Source organism: Vombatus ursinus, unplaced genomic scaffold (assembly GCF_900497805.2).
Source record: "Vombatus ursinus unplaced genomic scaffold, bare-nosed wombat genome assembly UNPS02014768.1, whole genome shotgun sequence".
Lineage (NCBI taxonomy): Eukaryota > Metazoa > Chordata > Mammalia > Diprotodontia > Vombatidae > Vombatus > Vombatus ursinus.
In genome coordinates this window covers 19,471,360-19,492,864 of record NW_020954546.1, presented here as the reverse complement: position 1 = coordinate 19,492,864, position 21,505 = coordinate 19,471,360, and the positions used below count along the sequence as shown (strand labels likewise).

Below are 21,505 nucleotides of genomic sequence, written 5' to 3'. Positions count from 1 at the left end.
ATGGGCACTATGTAAATACTTCTTCCCTTCCCTACCACCCCTTTAATAATAATCTCTAGCATGTAAGCGGTGCTTTGAGGTTCGAAGAGCTCATTACAAATATCTCATTTGATCCTCACAACAACCCAAGGAGGGCTGACAAGACAGAGAAAAATGAAACTTTACCTGCCCTCAAAGAGTTCACCTTTTATTGGAGTAAATATATGAGAAACAGATGAGTATATAACAGAATATATAAAAACAGATGAGTAAATATAAAACAATTGGGGGAGGGGGGATGAAGAAAAGCTTCCCGTAGGAAGTGGTTCATGGGGTCTGTCTGGAAGACAGCTTGGGATTCTCAGGAGGGAGGAGTGAGAAGAGACAGTTTTTCTGGACTGAGGATAGGCTCTATCCAAAGATAAGAAGGGAAGCCAAGTTTAGGAGGAAGCAGTATAGTTTGGGTGTGTGGTAGAGGAGCAAAATGAAATCGGTCTGGACAGTTCCATCGGGAGCAGATTGGGGTCTTTGGCATTGGGATTGAAAAGGACCTTGAATGCTAAATTGCAAGTTTGGATTTTTTCCTAGAAACAAGAGGGAGCTGCTGTGACTTCTTGAGTGTGGGGGTGGCATCAAGGACATCAATTTGGCATCCATGCAAAGGACAAATTGGAGAGAAGAGGACCAATAAGAAGGCTTATTATAACGTCATATCCAGCTGAGTCAGATCCATGACAACTCAGAAAAAACAAGTCCACTGGAAGGGACAGGCTGAAATTGACCGACTGATCTCCAGTGACATCTTGTAGATGGTGTAATAACCTAAGGGCGTTTCATCGCACCGTCACCTCAGTGTGCGCGCAGGGAGTTCAAAGACACGACCCCTGCCCCCTCTGCTTACCCTTTAAGTGTACCAGGCTGGCTCTGAGGTCAGTGAGGGACCAAAGCCAAAGCCCAGGCCAGGCAGATGAATGGACCTGGTATTCTCAGTGGCTATACCTGTTGGTGGTTTTGTACGCGATCCTAGCTGATGGCAACTTCCAGAAGTCTTACAGAAAAAAATGTCGAGGGGGGCAGAACCTTGGATCGTGTCAAGACCAAGGCTGAAGCTGGGCAAAGATACAGCGTGGGAGGGCATCGTGGCGTGGGGGAAAGAACCCTGGATTTTGAATCAGAGCACCTGAGTTCAAATTCCTGGTCGGAAATGGTCTATATCTGTATAATCTTGAGAAAGCCCCGAAAGCTCTCTATGCCTCAGTTTCCCCATCTGTCAAATGTGAGGGTGGACCTCTGAGGTCCCTCGCAGCTCTGGATCTAGGTTCTGAGAGGGTGGTGGGGTGGGGTCCAGCTCCATCTAAATGGGGAGGGTGGGAGAGAGGCGCAGCAGACAGGGTGGAGCCGGTGGGGAGATGACATGGACGCAGGAGACGTTTTCCAGGCCAGGCTGAGAGTTCAGCAGATGGGGAAGTCACACACCCAAGCGGGCAGCCAGATTTCATCACCATCCAGGCTCAACAGTTGGTCACACAAATATGGGAGGCGCCGGGTGACGCCTGGGGACAGGAGGCTACCCACTGGAAGGGCAGGTAAAGCCGCTAGCCCCACCTCCCCGCAGTGAAGGCCTTGATTGGTGCAGCGCCCAGAGGAGGCGGGGCCTGGGAGCGGGGACCCGGTGACGTCGTCCTCCCGGGGAAGGAAAAGCCTTGGCCGAGGGGCTGGTGTCTGGGCAGAAGCAGTTGCATCAGGTGAGTCCGGGCTCCTGTCCGCACCCTCCTGGAAGGGGGTGTGGCGCTGGGCAGCAGCGAGATGCCCTACCCTGTCCTGGCACGCCTGGCCGGAGCTCGGGGCTCCCGGGTGGCCAGTGGGCAAGAGCCTGGAGGGCAGCCACGTCCTGCCCTGGGCACGGGGTGGACGGTGGGCTGCCAGGGTGGGGACAGAGGCTATGTCCCTACTCTGGGCACGGGGTGGATGATTGATTGCAAAGGGAATGGCTGGGACCCCGCTTTGGGCATGGGGGGGTGGGGTGCTGCCAGGGGACAGCTAACCCACGCCATCCATGTCATACTTTCCAGATTATCCAAGATCTGAGATCAACCAAGGGGAAAAGGACTTGTCCAAAATGGCATCGGAGGTGAGCCGTCTCTCTGCTTCACCTAAGACACCTCTAGCTCCACCTGCTTCCCCGGTGCTCCATCCCCTCCCCCCGGAAGGTTCACCTTGTACCTAAACTTCTCTCCTAGGAAAATGCCGAAGATCACTCTTTTTTGGGAGGGGGGGGCGTGCAGGGGGAGGACCTCCCAGAAGAGGTGAGTGAGAGGAGGTGACCCTTTCTTCTTGCCTCCTGTCCCTAGTTCCATCCTCTCTCACTTTCCCTCCCTTTCCAGATCGCCTGAGGTCTGGCAAAGCAGTGGCCACCTTAATCCTTCCCTCCTTCCTTCTCTCCTATTGCTTCCCTGCCCTATACTCTCCCTTACTAAGAGACAACCAGCTTGCATGTGAAAACTCTCACAATATCCCACTTGGGGAATGGAGCCAGCCCCGTCATTGCTGACACTGTCCCTCCCTACATCATGCTCTGCTCTTTTACCATATTGCCCAAATCTTGTGGCCCCCGATACCCAGTGGAGCCAAAAATTGTCTGTGGAATGGCTCTCTGGGGAATGGGGAGGGAAAGAGGGAGTAGGAGGAAATAGCACAGTGCATTAAAGATTAACCATACCTGCCTTTCGCCTCTCCTCCCATAGTAGCCCAAAGAGCCCTGGCTCCATTTCCAATGCTTACTTACTACCTGTGTGACCTTGGACAAGTCACTTCTCCCTAAGCCCTCTGTAAAATGAGGCCACTTACAGCTCTAAATCTATCATCTTATCAACTAGGTTCAAACACCAGCTCTGTCAGTCACATTGGACAAACCCCCTATCCTGCCCCAGCCCCAGTCAGATGAGGGGTTTCTCCTTGCATGATTTCTCAGTCTCATGAAGCTTTTTATGCCTCCTCTTTTCATGCCCCATCTTTCTTTGGCAGATACACAGGCCCTTCGATGCCTTTTCAGGGTTCCTTATTCAAGTTCTGAGACTTCCTTTGGCCCTAGACCCCTAAAGTTTTTCTGGTTTTCTAAATCCATCTAGCCGCTGCTAATTTTTAGGGAAATCCAATGAGGAGGGAGGGTGGGGAGGAGGATGTTTTTAAGAATCCAATAGGGTCAAAGTGCAGAGTGGGATGGGGAAAGGAGGGGGGAGTCAGCAAATGAGGCAGAAACAACTTGGACCGTTGTCTCAATTCGTTCTGCAGCCTGAGGGCCAGGCACTGGGAGGTGAGGATCCTGGGTCCTGTTCCTGGCCACTCAGGGGCACTCAGTCTAAGACAGATGACCTAACCTCCTTTGATTTATCTGCCAAATGGGAATAATAATAGCTGGCTGCTTCTGAGGGGTGGTGGGAGGACCACTGAGGTCCTGATCTCTCTGGACTTTGAACCCTCGGTATGAAAGGTGGCATTTACTGTTGATGTGCTGTGTGTCCTAGGGTAGTTCAATCCACTTAGTGTCTGAGAGTCAAAAGACCTAGCTTTGCTCTTTTGGACAAGTCATCTACCTCCTTCAAACCTCAGTTTCCTCATCTCTAAAATGGGGATGATGATGATGATGATGATGATGATGATGATGATGATGATGCTTGCCCTACCAACCTCCCTGGGTTATTGCAAAGACCAAACAAGTTAATCAAAACACTTCGGGAAGTTACTGACATGATGCAAATTATGATCCTTATCCGACTCACCAGGGTAGCTCAGAATCTGTCTCTGGCTGTTATTTCAGCACTGGGAGGGGAAGGAAAGCAAACCACCTTTCAGGTTCCTCTTGGGCACATGCCTGGCAAAGTGTGGAAACAGCCCCACATTGGAGTCAGTGGACCCGCATTCAAATCCCAGCTTTGCCTCTTGTTACCTCTGTGACCTTACACAAGTCACTTGGCCTCCAGGGGAAAGGGGCTGGATCAGGATTTTTAAGCTTGGGATCCAGGAATAGATTTCAGGAAGTTAATGAATATGGACATCTTCATTCTCACTAGCTTTTTGTTTCCTTTGTAATCTTGGTATTTTATTTTGTGTATTTAAAAACATGATTCTGAGGAGGGGTCCCTAGGCTTTGCCCAAGGGTCCTGGGACACAAAAAGGTGAGGAATCCCAGGACTTACTGATTTCTAAGGTCCCACCCACTTTTAGTATCCATGATACCCTTTTCATGCCCTGAATGAAAGTCATAGGATCAGAGATAAAGCTAGGATGGACCTCTGGGGTTCAACCTCCTCATTTGATAGATGAGGAAGCTATGGCCCAGTGAGGCAAAGTACCCAGGCCAAGTTTGCAGAGCAGGACCCAGAGTCTTCCTGTAGGTTGAACAAATGCAGGGCTCCTCCTTCTTTTTTTATTTTTTAATTTATTTTAATAGTGGAAGCTCTTTTTTATTTTGAGGCAACTGGGGTTAAGTGACTTACCCAGGGTCATACAGCTATTAAGTGTATGAGTCCAGATTTGAACTCAGGTCCTCCTGACTCCAGGGCCCGTGCTCTATCCACTGTACCACCTATCTGCCCATAGGGCCCTTTCTTCTGAACCATATTGTCATGGCACTTTGAAGACCCCCTTTCCCTGGCAGGATTACCATTTGGCTACCCAGTCTTCAAGAACACCTTGTTCCTTCCCCATCTCTGACATGCCACCAGCTTCACCAGCCTGGAGGTAGTGGATCCTCCCAAGCAGAGATGCCAAAGGTTTTCCAGAAGTTTGCAGTTTTGCCTGCAGCCCAACTTGGCCACTCGGGGCTGGTTGGGAGTCCAGAGCTAATTGACTTGCTTTTGAACTCAGAGGCACTTAAGTTGTTGTTAGTAAGGGAGGCAGCCCTGGGCTAGGGCTGGAGTGAGTCATTTGGAAGGAAATGATGCCAATGGCTGTAGCCAGATTTCAGCCCCTAATAACAATCCTAATACTACCACTAATTATTATTATTATTATAATAACACACATTTCTATGATGCTTTAAGGTTTTAGATTCAAAACAGCAAGCATGAAAGTGACCCTGCCCTCAAAGAGCTTATATTCCACTGGGGGCAAGGAAGGTACAAAGGAAGATTAAGACTGAAAGGAGAGAGATGATGGGGAGGACGTCTAAAGATCTGGAGAAATGGAGGAAGGGAGCTGAGGGGATTCATAGCAGAGCACTTCAGTCTTCTTGTTGACGTCAGGTTCTGGCTGGGTTCAAATTCTGCCTGTGCCAAACTCAGAAATGGGCCACTAAATGAGACATAAATAACCTTTCAGGGGCATATCGACTTAGAAATCCACATATTAACATTATCTATGTTTCATTGTATTTTTATTTATTTTGTCAATTTCCCAATTATATTTTAATCTGATTCAGCTCCAGGTGTGTTTGAGGTAATTCTCCAAGCCTCTAAGTTACTGAAAAGGCTGATCGCATTGGTGGGGGGAGTTTCCTCACCTGGGACTTCCCTATACCAATAAAATCATACGGCCAGTTCCTATCCTTAAGGTAGGGGAAGAGGCTCTTTCCTTTAAATAGGGAGGAGTTATGGTACAGTAGAAGGAGTACTGGCCGTGGAGTCAGGACTGGAGTTCAAATTCTGCCTCTCATGCTTACTACATGCCCCACAAGTCACTTGAATGCTTTCCTCCTCAGTCTTCTCATCTGTTAAATGGGACCATTAGACTAGATGCCTTATGAGGTCTAGGGTTATGAGCCTGGGACAAGAAGTCTGACCTCTGGTCCCTTTTGAATCTAGATCTGTGGCTCTATGAACCAATAAAGTAGGTAACATAAAGGACTGTTATCCCCATTTTACAGACGAGTAAACTGAAGCACAGAGAGGCGACATTGTCTGCTGAAGGTCACATGGGTGGGATGGTTGAGAAAGAACCAGACTTGAACCCGTCTCTCTCAGGGATCACCTTCCCACAATTCCACGTCAGGCAGAAGGCCTGGTGCCTGCTCCCTGGTCCTCAGGTTGGGTCTGCCGCACTAGCGTGAGCTTTCATTGGGGACAGCTGTGCCCCTCCAAGGAGGCTGGGTTTGGAGATGAGCAAGGTCTCAGGCAAACACAGAGCCCAGGGGCCTGGCTGCCTCCCTGTATCTTGATTGGCTAACTGAACTATGTGGACACTTGGAACTTTGACCCCAGAAGGTCAGGGCCAGGGTTCCCTGCAATATTTCCCTTTGCATGTCCAGAAATGGAGAAATAAGGAGTGGTGATGGCAACAGGGATTGTGGGGGCTGAGGGAAAGAGGACGGGACAAGTCAGCCTCCCTCCCTGGGCCTCGGTTCCTCTGTAAAAAGAGGGGGCTGCACTGGGTGGTCTCTGAGGTCCCTTTCAGCTCTAAAGCCTGTGTTCCCAGAAGCCCGTAGTCAGGGGCCTAAAGCACTGAGTCCTACCTTCAGAACTAGGAGGGGCATCAGAGACCAGCTAGCCTGACTCTTATTTTACAGATGAGGAAACTGAGGCACAGAGAGGTTGTTAAAGGACTTAGGGTCACACAGCTGGTGCTGAAGCCTGGGGGAGGAGATGGAGAGCTGGTATCAGTTCTCAGACTTACAGGGAAGCCCAGGGGCTGGGTGGGCGTAGAGAGAAGCTTGAGAGGTCAAAAGGGGCAGAATCCTCTGGATCACCCAACAGCTTCTGTTTATATCAGAACTGTTGGCTAACTAGGAGGCTAAGCTCACTCCTGGAGCAAAGAGAATGTCCAGATAGATAGGTCCCTTCTGCCAAAACAAGTCCAAGGCAGATTTGGCCTCTTGGCTCTGTCATAGACTGGCTGGGTAATCTCAAGCAACTGACCTAACTTCTCTAGGCCTCTGTTTTTGCATCAGGAAAATGGGGACACTCATACTTCCTCTGCCTGTCTCTCTGGGAATTGTGAGGACCAGAGAGATAAATGATGTGAAAGCTCTTTGGAAGAGATTGCCCAGGTGCTCTGGAAGTAGCAAGGGAACAAGTCAAGTGGACAAGCATTCAATGGGGAGACAAAGAAAGACAAAAATCATCCCTGTCCTCCAGGAGCTTACAGTTTAACGGGGAGACAACATCTACAATAGAAGTGCTCAGAAGTGCCTGACTTCATGGACTATAAAACGCCACTGCTGTCCATGGGGTTTTCTTGGCAAAGATTCTGGAGTGGTTTGCCATTTCTCCTTTAGTGGATTAAGGCAAACAGGGTGAAGGGACCTACCCAGGGTCACACAGCCAGTAAACGTCTGAGGCTAGATTTGAACCCAAGTCTTTGTAACTGCAGGCCCAACACTCTATCCCCTGAGCCACCTAGCTGCCTCAGCAGCTCTCATCTGTCTATCTATCTATCTATCTATCTATCTATCTACCTATCTATCTATCTATCTATGTGTGTTTACACACAGAAGGGTTGTTCGGAGGCAATTTCATCAGGAAGAATTAAGATAGAATAATTAATTAAGATTAATAATTAAGATCGAATTAAGGGGGGATAGGCAAAAGCTTCTTGGAGAAGGCGTAATTTGAGCTGAGTGTCAAAGGAAGCCGGGAAAGCCAGGGGGAGATGAGACAGAGAATTCCAAGGCCTGGAGTCAGGAACAGGGAGGACGGGAAAGGTAGGAGGGAGCCAGGCTGTGGAGGGCTCAAAAAGCCAGAGGATTTTGGAGCTGATCCTGGAGGTAATTAACAGGGAGTTTATTGAGTGCAGGGCGACTGAGTGGATTTGGAGGAGCCATTTATACTTGGGTCCCCGTGCTGGCTTTTGGAAGCCTGGTGTTCACCGATGCCTCCCCCAGTGTGTGCTGACACATCATAAGAGCCTCATAAATGACTGTTGGTTGATTAAGCAGTGTCCCCCAATGGGGCAGCTGATCAGATACAAATCTATAAAGCAGGAGGTGTGTCTGAGCTCCCTCTATGGCACCTAGGTCTCAGGGACTCCCACCAGAAATCTTCTTTACCTGCCCACCCTGTCTGGGCAACATCCATGGGCTGGTGCTAAGCCTTCCTTTCAAACTTGGCTGCCCAGTGTTCTGGGCTCTGCCATCTGCTAGGGAGCAGCTAGCTGCCCTAATTGGTGGGAAATGATGCATCAGAACCTGGAGCTGCCACCCCACCTGCAACGGTGCCTTTCCATCCCTGGCTCTGTGGGTCTGCTTCTGGCTGGGGGGGTCTTGGGTTCTGCAGCTGGGCTTTCTCCCAGGCCACCGCCAGGATCCTTCAGGTGCTAACTGTGCCCCCTTCTTTTCCTGGGCAGAGTGGGAAGCTGTGGGGTGGCCGGTTCGTGGGCTCAGTTGACCCCATCATGGAGAAGTTCAACGCATCCATCGCCTATGACCAGCGCATGTGGGAAGCCGACATCCAGGGCAGCAAGGCCTACAGCAAAGGACTGGAGAAGGCAGGGCTCCTGACCAAAGCAGAGCTGGGCGAGATCCTTTGCGGCCTCGACAAGGTACCAGCAGCAACCCTCTTCCCTGCGCACACCCCCCAGTGGCACCCGTCATTTCCATTCCTCTCTCTAGAGAGAAAATGACCTCCCCATGGACAGGTATTCTCCTCTTACCTAATTTGGCAATATTCAACCATGTGTGGAATGATGCCTAGGAAGCCAGCCATAGGGATGTATTGTCCAAGGTTCAAGTCTCCCCACTCACCCACACTGGCTGTGTGACTCTGAGTAACCCACAGCTCTCAGTGCCCTGGAAGCTTTCTTAAGACTAGAAGGTATAGAATACGCACTGATCTGCACTGGGGGATGCAGTTTCCTCACCAGGGACCTCCTTAGCTGGTGAAATCACGGGTCCATCCACACCAAAAATGACAATAAATATATATATATATATATATATATATGTGATATGTTTATGAGACAGTGTGATGGGGTAGAAAAACTGCTGAATTTGGAGTCAGGAGATCTGGGTTCAAATCCCAACATGTTAGCTTTACAGCCTTGAGCGAAACCCTCCCATCCCTGAGCCTCAGTTCCCTCATCTGTAAAATGGGTATAATGATATTTGCATTCTCAGCGTTGTGGTAGAGAAGGCACCATATAAAATGCTTTAACGTGCTACAGAAATGTCAGTTACCCTTAATGCCATTAACACTCATGGTATAAGCCTGTGCTAAAGATGCTCTGGGTTTTGAGGGGTTACCCCAAGGATAAGGGAGCTCCCAGGACACACTTTCAGGTATAGCCATTGTCTCTGTGGGGTTCTAGGGGAAGATCAATTCAATCCAATTCAAGAAGCATTTATTAAATGCCTACTGGATGCCGTTTGCTAGAGATGCCAAGACAGGGCTTACATTCTGCTGGGGGGGAGAGGGGCACGTCCCATAAACAGATGGTAAATGGCAGGACAGAGAGACTGCTAATGGGGAAAGGCTGAGGGTGGGATCTGGGCAGGCGCCTCCCGGCTTTGCCCGTCCCACTGAGGTATCAGCCACGTGGGGCGCCATCTTGACTCTGGGGCTGGCTGTTGTGGATGCAGGTGGCCGAGGAGTGGGCCAACGGCACATTTGTACAAAACCCCAGTGATGAGGACATCCATACAGCAAATGAGCGGAGGCTGAAGGTACGGCCGGACCCCCCCCCCCTTCCCTTCCCTGATCAAGCATTTATTAAGCACTTGCTGAAACAAGTCCCAGGCTAGGTGCTGGGGCTACCGAGGCAGAAATGAAACATTCCCTGCCCTCAGGGAACTTCCGTTCTATCAGGGGAGCCGACAGGCATAGAAATCAGCATATACTTGGTAAATAGGAGGCAGACGGGGAGGCCGTTAGTCTCTGGGGGAAGCCTAACCCCCTTCACTCCCTCATGTCCAAGGCCTCCCTGGGCACAAGACGCCATCTTTCTGTTCCAGCCGGGGGTGGAGCTGGGAGGGATCTGAGACTGCATTGGAAGGGGCCCCTGCTAGAAAGAGTGGGACCATGGAGGGGAGGGGACGGGTCTGTCCATCCACCAAGAGGGAGAACAGAGCCTGGGTGGGCAGTGGTGACTGAAGTGACTCAGGCTTGACCCCCTCAGGGGGCCCAAGGGCTGGGGAGGTTCTGGGCCCTGGCAGGCTTGGGTGGGGATCGGCGGCGGTTCACACGCCCTGTCCCCCACCCCTTCGCAGGAGCTCATTGGGGAGACAGCAGGGAAGCTGCACACCGGGCGCAGCCGGAATGACCAGGTACGGTCCCCCACCCCCACGCTGCTGAGCTTGATGTCCTTCTCTCGCCCACCCTCTGATCCATCCCTCCTCATGGGGGGTTTCCCTGTGCTGCGTCCCTGGCTCTCAGGCTGCACAGAGCCTGGACCCCCACGTTTCTGAGAGCCGGCACTCTCCCTTCTGGCAGGTGGTCACGGACTTGAGGCTCTGGATGCGAGGGTCATGCTCTGCACTGTCTGCCCACCTCCGAACACTCCTCACAACCATGGTGGAGCGAGCCGAAGCGTGAGTCACCCCCTCCTGTGAAATCCCAGAACGCACAATGGCTGAGCTCCAAAGGGCCGTAGACATCAACCCTTGCTTTTGACAGAGGAGGAAACTGAGGCCCAGAGAGGGAAGATCCTGAGACTGACTGAGTGGGTGGGTGGGGAATCCTGGGCTATCCTCCAGGCCAATCAAACAGTAAGTCGACAAATATTTATTAAGCTCCTATTACAAGAGGCAGGCGGTACAGTGGAGAGACTGGTTCCTTGGGAGATAGAGGATCTGAGTGCAAATTCTGCCTTATCTGTTACCACCTGTGTAACCTTAACTTCTGGGCCTCAGTTTCCTCATGAGAATGTTGGACTTAATACCTAGAAGGTCCCTTCTAGGTCTAATTCTGTGAACCTATGACACGGGTATTTACTGGAAGGTGTCCCCCACCTCCTTCCCTTTGGGACAAACTGTTTGTAGGTTACCTTTTCTTGGGGTGCAGGGAAGAGGGGTGCCTCACGACAGGGGGCCTGGGTGAGTAACCCCCAGCGTTAGGACTGAGGCTTGGCTGGGAATTGGGGGTCCCTGGACACACTGGCTCCCTTGGAATCGATCCTTCTACCCAGGAGGAGCCAGAGGGTCAAGGCTACCTGCAGGGTGGCAAAGTGGTGGGGGGGCAGGAAGAAGTAGAGCTTCATCTCCTTGACCCTCGGCTCACAGGACCAGGTTGGGGGCAGGGGGAGAGGAAAGAGTACACAGGGAAGAAATGCTAGACGAGGACCCACTGTTAGCAAACTGGGACCCAGAGTCCACTGAGCTGAGGACAGAGAGGGCGAAGGTCCCTTGCATGGCCAGCAGTGGGGGCATCCTGTTTAATGTTTAAGTATCTCCCCCTCTCCCTGCTGTCCTGGGAACACAAGCCAGGGAGAGGCCTAGGTCAGGAATGCCAGTCCTAGCTTTGGGCTCAGTCCCAAGAGGATGGAGGGGTCAGTCAACAGTCAACAAGTGAAGAATATTTATTATTTATTAACATCTATTATTTATTCATTAATATTTATATATTAATATTTATCAAACACCTACTATGTGCCAGGCATTGTGTCAGGCACTGAGGATATGAAAAAAGGCAAAAACATGGTCCTGCCCTCAGAATGTTCGCATGCTAAATATTGTACATGTAAAGTAAATGTCATGTCATCTCAGAGAGAAGGGACCAGCAGGAGATAGGAAAGGCCTCCTATAGGAGGTGAGACTGGAGCTCAGTCTTGAGGCCAGGGGTACAAGGGAGAGTCTGCAGGCATGGGGCACAGCCATTGCAAAGGTGTAGAGGTCGGAGATGGAGGGTTGGGTTTGAAGGCTAGCAAGAAGACCTTCAAGAAGACTGGAAAAGACAGGAGGGGGCCAGGTTGTGAGGGACAGAAGGACCTCCGAGATACGGCCACATCCCTGTGTGTTCCCAGGCAGCCCCATCGAACAGCCCTTGCTCCTGTATTGGGGTAGAGAGTGTGAGTAGTATTGTGCCCAGGAAAGCTGCTGTGTTTGTGCTGATCGCCCCCTTTGGTCCTGCCCTAGGGAAAAAGACGTGCTCTTTCCGGGCTACACCCACTTGCAGAGGGCTCAGCCCATTCGCTGGAGCCACTGGATCTTGAGGTAAGGGCAGGCGCCCCCGAGGGGGGCTTCTGGCCTGAGAAGACGAGCTCGGCGAGGAGGGCGCCCCAAACCCTCTTCTCTGCCTCAAGCCTGGCCTTTGGGGGTTGGGGCCAGGCCACCTCGGGAACCCCAAATCTTCTCCTGCACTGACTTTTCCTCTGTCCCCGACAGTCATGCCGTGGCCCTGTCCCGAGACCTGGAGCGTCTGCTGGAGGTGAGGAAAAGAATTGACGTGCTGCCCCTGGGGAGGTGAGTGAGGGGCCCAGTGTTTATAGAATGTCGCAGCTGGAAGGGAACAGATGGACTGTCTAGAAAATGGGGTGGTTAGACCCTAGGAGGAAACTGAGACCCAGAGAGGAGAAATTGAGGAATCACAGTGGTGATGGTGGAAAGAGCCCTCAGCAGCCATCTCGTCCAGTCCCTGCGGTCTAATGGAAAGCGACTCTGCAATTAGAAACCTTTGGTTAAAGCCTACTGGTGTGGGCGATGGACAGCTCCCTTCATCCCCTTGGGCCTCGGTTTTCTCATCTATAAAGTGGGGGCATTGGACTAGATGGCCTTTCTGCTAAATCTATGATCCTACAAAGTCCCTTGTTCTCCCTGGGCCTCAGTTTCCTCATCTGTAAAAGGAAGAAATTGGACTGGGAGGCCCCCACTAAGATCCAATCAAAAGTCTCACTATGAGATACTCACTAAGACTTGTCCAAGGTCGCCCAGGACCAGGGCAAAGCCAGGACTAGAACCCTGTCGTCCTGCCTGCAGGGGACACAGGTTGTTGACCTTCATTGGATTAGGAGCTGGGCTGAAAGTCTCCTGGGAAAGACGCTTTGGGCCCAGGAGTAAAATGACAGGGAGAGAGGCGGGGGCGGAAACAGCTGGGGACCAGGGCTTCCCAAAGAAGACAGCCGGATGCCTCCTTCCTGGTGCCAGGGAGGAGTTTCTCTGATTTCTCTTTGCGTTTGATGGGTGGTGAATGGCCTCCCCTTCCCTAAGCTGAGTTCTGGGGGCCTGTGAAGGGATGAAGCAGACAGGAGTGTTAGGGGGGAGAGACAATGGTTTCACAGGCCCCGGGGGCATCAGCCAGGGCCCCAGACTTAGTCAGGAGACCTCAGGTTAAAATCCAGCTGAGAGCCTTGCTGGCTGTGTGCCCTTGGGCCAGTCACCTCACTTCTCTGCACCTCTACCTACTCATCTGTCAAATGGGCACACATCTGAAAGGTTTGAGAAGAAAGCACTCTGGAAATTTAGGGATGTAAGTTGCTTTATCATCGTGATTATTGTTAACTAGAGTTTCCCCGTGTTTTCCTTCCTTCTTCCCCTCTCCCACCATGTCCTCCAGTGGGGCCATTGCTGGCAACCCCTTGGGAGTGGACAGGGAGCTTCTCCGAAAAGGTAAGCCTTGCCCCAGGGTACGAGGCATCACCTCCTCTCTCCAAGCCCTTCACGCTCTCCATCTCCTCTACCTAGAACCACAGCTTTGGATCTAGAAGGAACCTCAAAAAGCCCAGAGACAGAGGGTTCTAGGCTTTGGACCTCAAGGGCCCTCAGAGGCTGTCTACCCAAGCTGCCCAGAGGCCCGGGGTGGGGGGGGGGGGTCCCTCAAAGGTCACGAGGCAGGGTTCCAACCTCAGTCCTGGGCCTCCAGCTCCAGGGCTCCTCCCATGGGGCCAGTGTCAGAGCCAGAAGGGCCTTCAGAGTGGCTCCTAGCCTTTTGGGGTCATCACTCCCTTGGGCAGTCTGGTGAAGTCTATGGATCCCTTTTTTAAAATGCATAAAATAAAACACATAATATTACAAAGAAAACCAAAGGTTAACAAAACAAAAATGCAATTTTTAAATATAAACTCCTATTTTTACCAGGAGTTAGTGAAAATAAAGATGTAAATTTGTTTCCCATTCAAGTTCATCTGTCCATCGGGTCCATGGACCCCTTAGGTTAAGAATCCCAGATCTAGTTCAACCCCCTTGTTTGGCAAAGGAGGAAACTGAGGCCCAGAGAGGAGAGGTCACCCAGCTTGGGGCCAGGATCCCGTCTCTCCACCCTTCTGAGCTGAATGGCAGACTCTCCCTCTCCCATCCCCCACCCAGTCACGCCCCATGAGGTGGGGGCCCGGAGGCTGAGTTGGGGACTTTGTTAACTACCACGCTGGGGGTGCTGGGGCCCCCCCAGAGGACTAGGGAAGCACCTCATTCCCCTGTGGATTTGTTCCTGCCCCTCAGAGTTGAATTTCAGTGCTATCACCCTCAACAGCATGGACGCCACCAGCGAGAGAGACTTTGTGGGTGAGTTGTGCTCCCCTGGTCCCCTTTCCTTGGCCCTGGAACTCCCTCCCCCCAGCTTCTCTTCATTTTTGTTTCGTTCTCCACCAATTCCTGTTTCACCAGTGGTTTCCTCACATGCACACCCTCCCCTCGACCTCTCCTTAAATCCCAGGGATTCCCTCATGTTTCTCAGGGGTCCTGGGTATTGCCCCATCATGGGGAGGCAGGTGACTGGTGGGCCGGGGTGGGTAACACTTCAGGATGGCTCCAACCTGGGCCGTTCTTCTTTTTACCCGTACCCCGAAAGCGGAGTTCCTCTTCTGGGGTTCTCTCTGCATGACACACCTCAGCAAGATGGCGGAGGACCTGATCATTTATGGCACCAAGGAATTTAGCTTCGTCCAGCTATCTGACGCCTACAGGTAAGGGTGAGGGCTGCCCCCTCCATGCCCTGCTCCCCTCTCCTGTTCCCTGACCTTCTCCCACAATGGCCAACTAGGGCGCACCAGCCCAGACAACAGAGCCTCTCGATTCTCCCCACGTGGGCTCCCTCAGCTTCTTCCCCATGACAACCAGGCCTTGGCCTGGCCTGGGGTCACAGAACCCAGACTGAGAGCTCAAACAGGCCTCAGAGGCCACTGAGTCAAACCCCCTTCTATTACAGATGGGGAAACTGAGGCCCAGAGAGGTTAAATGGCTAACCCAAAGTCCCACCAATGGGGTCATAGAAACAGAACTATTAGGGATCTCAGAGGCCTTCTAGACCAACCCCTCCTTTTACAGAGAAGGAAACTAAGTCCTAAGGAAATGGCATGCCCAAAGGTAGTAACGGAGACAGGATCTGAACCCAGGTCCCACGAATCCTAAGCAGGGCCTTCTTTCCACTGTAGTCTCTGGAATGCAGGTCAAGTGGGATGGGAATCTTCACCCATTTTAAACATGTGGTTTCTGTGTCTGTAGCACTGGGAGCAGCCTGATGCCCCAAAAGAAGAACCCCGACAGTCTCGAGCTGATTCGGAGCAAAGTGGGGCGCGTGTTTGGCCGGGTGAGGGGCGCTGGGCAAGAGGAGATGGGGGAGTGTGGAAGGGCAGAGGAGTGAATCGGGTCGAGTGCCAGAGGGAGGGGGAGGACCACCACTCCCACGGATCCCAGCTCCCCCTCCCCTCCCACACCCAAGGCCTCGGCAGGCCCCGGGGTCCAGGCCTCAAGTCTCACTCCCAGGTTTCCCATCATTCAGTGTGCAGGGCTCCTGATGACGCTCAAGGGACTTCCAAGCACTTACAACAAAGACTTACAGGTACAGCTCCTGCCAGGACTAACTGATGGTATACCCTTCCAGTAGACTGTAACCTCCCTGAGGGCAGGGCCTGTTTTCATTTCGTCTGTTAGTGAATAGGCATTTATTAAATGCCTACTGTGTGCCAGGCACTATGCTAAGAGCTGGGGATAAAAGGAAAAGCAAAAGACAGTCCCAGAGCTCAAGACGCTCAGGGTGCGGGGAGACAGCATCGGAACAACTACGTACAAACGAGCTGTGTGTGGGAGAAACTAGAAATAACTGGACAGTTAATAAATATTAAATAGTAAATAATTAGAAGGAGAAATAATTAGAAAGAACTAAGGGGGATCTGGAAAGGGTTCCTGTAGAAGGCGGGATTGTAGCTGAGACTTGTAGGTAGCCTGGCACATAGTAGGTGCTTAATGAGTGCGTGGTGATGTATTGACTGATAAATGGCAGAGCCGGGATAGCCACCCAGGTGCCCCGAAGCCAAATTTAGCTCCCTTTCCTGTACACCAGAGTCCCTCCTCAGCGGCTCCCTGACCCATGCAGCTGATTCCCAAGTACTCAGGGCAGTGCACTCGTGTGCTTGCTCACCCGTGAATGGAAGCATGTTTGCACAAATACCTGCCTGCTCATCTCTCTGTAGGAGTTCCCTCCAGGAGCTAGATGGCTCTATGGATAGAGCACCAGGTCTGGAGTCAAGACCCGAGTTCAAATCTAGCCTCAGACCCTTCCTAGATGTGTGACCCTGAGCAAATCACTTAACCTCTGTTTGCCTCAGTTTCCTCAACTGTAAAATGGAAATAATGATGGGACCTACCAGGATCAAATGGAACAATATTTGTAAAGCATTTAGTATAATGCCTGGCACATAGTAGGTGCTCCACAGACCTAGGAAAGCAGAGCTCTTCCTTTATAGCCAATAAACCCTCCCCGGCTTCCCACCAGGCTCTCATGACTGGGTCTGGGGGTAGAAGGCAGGGCAGGGCACTTCCCAGGCCCCTGGGGTCAATGTCATCCGTGGCTCCAGAGGAAGCTAGAGCGCCGGGGAAAGGAGTCCTTGTACCCCTAAAGGACAATAACATTGAGAGACTGGGGGCAGCGGAAGGGAGAAGAGTCAGAGAGAGACCCCCTCCGTAGCTCCCTCCCTCCCTGCTAACGTCTCTCCCCACCTTGGTCCCACAGGAGGACAAAGAGGCCGTCTTTGAAGTCTTTGACACCATGAATTCTGTGCTCCAGGTGGCCACTGGCATCATCTCTACCATGAAGGCAAAACTCTCTCCTACACCATTTCTCTTGCCTTTGTCTTCCCCTCCCAAGTCCTCTATCCCCAAAGTCTTCCCCACTGCCTCCCATTCTGGAGAGCCGGGGCGGGGCTGAGAGAAGGGGTCAGCAGAGAGGCCGGGGGCCCAGGAGGAGCCCCAGTGGATTTGGAGTCCAAGGACCCCCCAGGTTGGATGAGGGCTCTGCTGCTGAAAACCCGTCTGGCTTTGGACCAGTCACCTGCCCTCTGGGGACCTCTGCTCCTCATCGGTAAAAAGAGGGGTTTGGTCAAGATGACCTCTAAGGTCCTTTCCATCTCTAAGCCTATAAAAGGCATATTTTAAATTTAACAAAATTGACTTTTTAAAAAATATTTTTATTTATTTCATTAAATATTTCCCAATTACATGTAAAAACAATTTTTAACAATCATTTTTAAAAATTTTGAGTTCCACATTCTATCCCGCCCTCCTTCTCGAGAAGGCAAGCAATTTGATATATTTTTATGTACTTGATATATATTGATCAAATTTGATTATACATGTGAAAGTCATGAAAAACACATTAGAAGTGACTCTTGAAAAAAATTACCCTATTTGCATGCATCCTCTTATAAGCTGATCATTTTCTGGTATTTTTAAAATGTGTTTCTCATATGTATTATTGCAGATCAACAAGGCATGTATGGAGGAGGCTCTCAGCCCAGACATGCTCGCCACAGATCTGGCCTACTACCTTGTCAGGAAAGGGGTAAGAGACCACAGACCCCAGATGTCATGGGGTGCAGAGGGTTGGAGCCCTGCCTCCACGCCAGGGGACTAAAGAAGCATGAAGGGTAGGAGGGAGACGTGGGAGGTAGGAGGGAAAGGCGGCATCACCATCCTCCTTTTCCCTCTGGCCCAGATGCCGTTCAGGAGGGCCCACGAGGCCTCAGGGAAAGCTGTCTTCATGGCCGAGACGAAGAAGCTGGCCCTCAGCCAACTCTCTTTGACGGAGCTGCAGACCATCAGGTGGGAAGCCCCTTCCCAAGGCCCCTGCAGCTCTGGCCAGCTCTCCACCTCCTTCTCCACTGAATTCAACAAGCATCCGTTAGGCACCTACTGTATGCATGTCTACACTGCTAAAGCCCTCCCCTAGTGCTCGTCCTGGCATGGAGGGCAGTGTGGGTTCTCACTGACTCTGCTAGCAGAACCCAGGTCTAGGCAGGTCCAGAAAATCGATGGTCTTGTCCTTTCTCAAGAGCAAACCAACTTTGCCAAGTTAAGGGAAACACCACCAGCTTGGCTGACACTGGCAGGTTATTTGTTTTTTTAACCACATCAACTGTCAGAGACCAAATACAACACTGCCTTGTAAGGGCTGCAGTCGGCCTCGTGCAGAGATTGCTCACACCCGTGCCATGCCAGATTCTTCTAATGCTGAATCAATCGACAAATCTGTGTTAAACGCCTACTATGTGCCAGCCACCGGGAAAAAAGAATTAATCCCTGGCTTCAAGGAGCTCACATTCTAGTAGGGGGAGAGGCACTGTGGAAAAAGCATTGCTTCTGGTGTCAGAGGACCTGGGTTCAAATCTTACCTCTCCCTCCCTGTGTGAGAGAAGGTGGCACTTTTCCCTATGACCTCTAAGGCCCTAATTCTGTGAACTTGGATTCTAATCACTTGTGTGTGGTTCATTCTCCTCATCCCCCCAGACTGTAAGCTCCCTGAGGACAGGATCTAGGTTTTCTTTTGTCCCGGGATGCCTGGTGCCTGAGAGAATGTTCCACACATGTAAACTGAAGCCCTGCTAGGTGGTGGTTTGCCCAAGGTCATTTTTTTTTGGAGAGGCAATCAGGGTTAAGTGACTTGCCCAGAGGCACACAGCTAGTAAGTATCATGTGTCTGAGGTCAAATTTGAACTCAGGTCCTCCTGACTCCAGGGCCGGTGCTCTATCCATTACGCCACCTAGCTGCCCCTTCTCTACTTTTGCAGATGAGAAAACGGAGCCCCCCAAAGTGGTTAGTAATTTGCTCAAGGTTCCATGGGGGAAGAGAAGGGAATAAGTATTTCTATAGCTTCTACTATGTGCCAGGCCCTGTGTGAAGCACTTTACAAATATTATCTCATTTGGTGCTCTCGACCACCCTGGGAGGTGGGTGCTATTATGATCCCATTTTACAGGTGAGGAAACTGAGGCAAAGAGAGGTAAGTGACTTGCTCAAGGTCACACAGCTAGTGAGTGTCTGCTGCTGGGTTGGAACTTAGGTCTTCCTGACTCGAGGCCCAGCATTTTATCTACCGTACCACCAGCTACCTCTGGGTGGCAAGTCACAGAGACAGGATTCAAACTCAGGTCCTTGGACCCCAAATCTAGGACTCTTTCCATTTTCTCATGCTGCCTCCCTAGGAAATGGTCAGCTGCATCACAGAGGTCACATAGAGTCAGGAAGGAAGCAATTCTGTCTAGCCAGGGGCCAGTGTAAAATCAGGGAAAGCTTCCCGGAGGAGGCAGCGCTGAGCTTGGTCGTGGGCAGAATTTGGGTGGAAAATGAATGGGATGATTTCAGGGAGGCCACGAACAGGAATCTTGCCTGGGGCCTTCTGTGGGACAAGAGGGGATGAGGGGCAGCTCCCATCCTCACACCTTTCCCTTCCTCCTTGCCTTCCAGCCCCCTGTTCACCAGCGACGTGAGCCAAGTGTGGAACTACGCCAACAGCGTGGAACAGTACCAAGCCTTGGGCGGGACGGCCCAAAGCAGTGTGGACTGGCAGATTCAGCAGCTGAGAGGCATGCTGCGAACCCTGCCGCAATAGAGACCTCCCCCCACAGACTCCCCAGGAGAGGACTGGGTGTTCATGTTCTGACTTAGCCATCATCCCAGTGAGGGCAGGAGAGGTGGTGCAGTAGAGGCAGCATGGGCCTGGGAGCAAAGGAGACCGAGTTCAAAGCCTGCCTCAGAGAGCTGGGACACCCTGGCCAAGTGACTTCACCTCTCTGGGCCTCAGTTTCCTCATCTGTAAAAAGGGGGTTGGGCCTTCCTTCCAGCTCTGAATCTACTGACTTATGATAAAGCATTCCATGGGGCTGGAGTGCAGGGGGTCTGGGCCTGGGAGGGGACGAAGGAAGAGAGAGATGGGCAGGGAAGAGAGGGAAGAGACTCGGGTCTCCTAGAGCGTCATTGCCCTTGGCCTCTCTTCCCTGGGATCCTCAGCGCCTCCCCGGCTTCACTTACCGTGCTGGTCTAACTTGAGAAGGCCGGTAGAGACCCGGGCCCCAAATCAGGCTTATAGAAAGCCCGACGGATCTGTAATCCCTGTGATTTTGTAGTGCCGACTTACAAAGAGACTCCCGATGGATTCATCCACAAGTGTTTGTCAAATGTCTCCTATGTGTTAGGGGCTGGGGATATACAGAGGGGGACATTCCCTGCCCTCACCCTACTTACATTCTGTGGGGAGGGGGTGGGGAACAACATTTGTATATACATGTATATACAAATATGTATACACATATATATGGTCAGTTAATAAGCATGTAAGTGACTTCTGTGGGCCAGGCAGAAAACATATATGTTTAGATAGATACACGCATACATAGATATCGATATCTAACATACATATGTATATATATAGGTAGCCATCTATGCCTATATTATATATAATACATACCATATATTATACATAGCATATACTATAGATTTGTCTCTATATTTATATCTATACACACACATATATACACATACACACACATTTATATACACATATATGCATGCATCTTGTTGGTGTAATGAGCCTGGAATCAGGAAGACCTGAGTTCAGATCCGGCCTCAAGCTCTTACTAGCCGTGTGACCCTGGAGAAGTCCCTTAACCTCTATTTGCCTCAGTTTCCTCATCAATAAAATGGCGATAATAATAGTACTTAACCCCCTGGGTTGTTGGAAGGATCAAAGGAGATAGTATTTATGAAGTGTTTAGCCTAGGTCCTAGCACATAGTGAATGTTGTATAAATGTTAGCTATTGTTATTATATAGGAAAATACAAAACAGATATGAGGCGACTGGGGGAGTAGGGAGAGGGCTGAAACAACCAGAATTCAAAGGGTCTAGGTCAGCTTTGGGAAATTTCTCATCTCTTGCTCGGAGCCCCCCCCCCCAAAAAAAAGACAGGGGAGAGCTAGGGGTTCCTCCCTTCCCCCCTCCAATCACAAAGTGAACAAAATTAGCAAAGTTTTTTTCAGAAGACCGAAGAAAACTAACTCGTAACACGTAAACAAAAGACCCTCTGGTGAAGCCGGCCTGGGCCTAGTAGCTGGCCCCTGGGCTCTGGGATGATGCCAACAGTGACAGGCGGTGCCTTCCCAGCCCTCGGCGACCTCCGCCGCAGGTTCCCAACAGGTCTGAGGTCAGTGGCTGACCACAGACAGGCTCGGTCCCCACCTCTGCCAGAGTAAGTTTGGTTCCTGCCTCCTCCAGGTGGGAAGGATTTCAATGCTCCCCCAGCCAGCCAGGAGACACAGCCCTTACCGGGTGACACCCTTAGCAGTGACCACTCTCCACCACCCCCTTGGGACCATGCCAAGCTCTAGCTCCAAGAAATCCCTGTCGGCAGCAGCAGGTCCAGCTGTGGTGACCTGGGACCCCCACGGCCTTCCTTAGACA

General features: G+C 51.3%; 1 protein-coding gene across 1 annotated transcript; it reads left to right on the top strand.

Annotated features, from left to right (window-relative positions):
* Nucleotides 1-1,649: 1,649 nt before the first annotated feature.
* Nucleotides 1,650-20,213, top strand: ASL (argininosuccinate lyase). Its single transcript, XM_027862484.1, has 17 exons — nt 1,650-1,724; nt 2,052-2,110; nt 8,257-8,451; nt 9,488-9,571; nt 10,115-10,171; nt 10,338-10,435; nt 11,978-12,055; nt 12,227-12,304; nt 13,395-13,447; nt 14,276-14,338; nt 14,625-14,739; nt 15,278-15,362; nt 15,555-15,614; nt 16,785-16,868; nt 17,532-17,612; nt 17,766-17,872; nt 19,515-20,213. The coding sequence occupies exons 2-17, from the start codon at nt 2,099-2,101 to the stop codon at nt 19,657-19,659; spliced, it is 1,395 nt and encodes a 464-aa protein (XP_027718285.1). The 5' UTR covers nt 1,650-1,724; nt 2,052-2,098; the 3' UTR covers nt 19,660-20,213.
* The last annotated feature ends 1,292 nt before the right edge of the window (nt 20,214-21,505 follow it).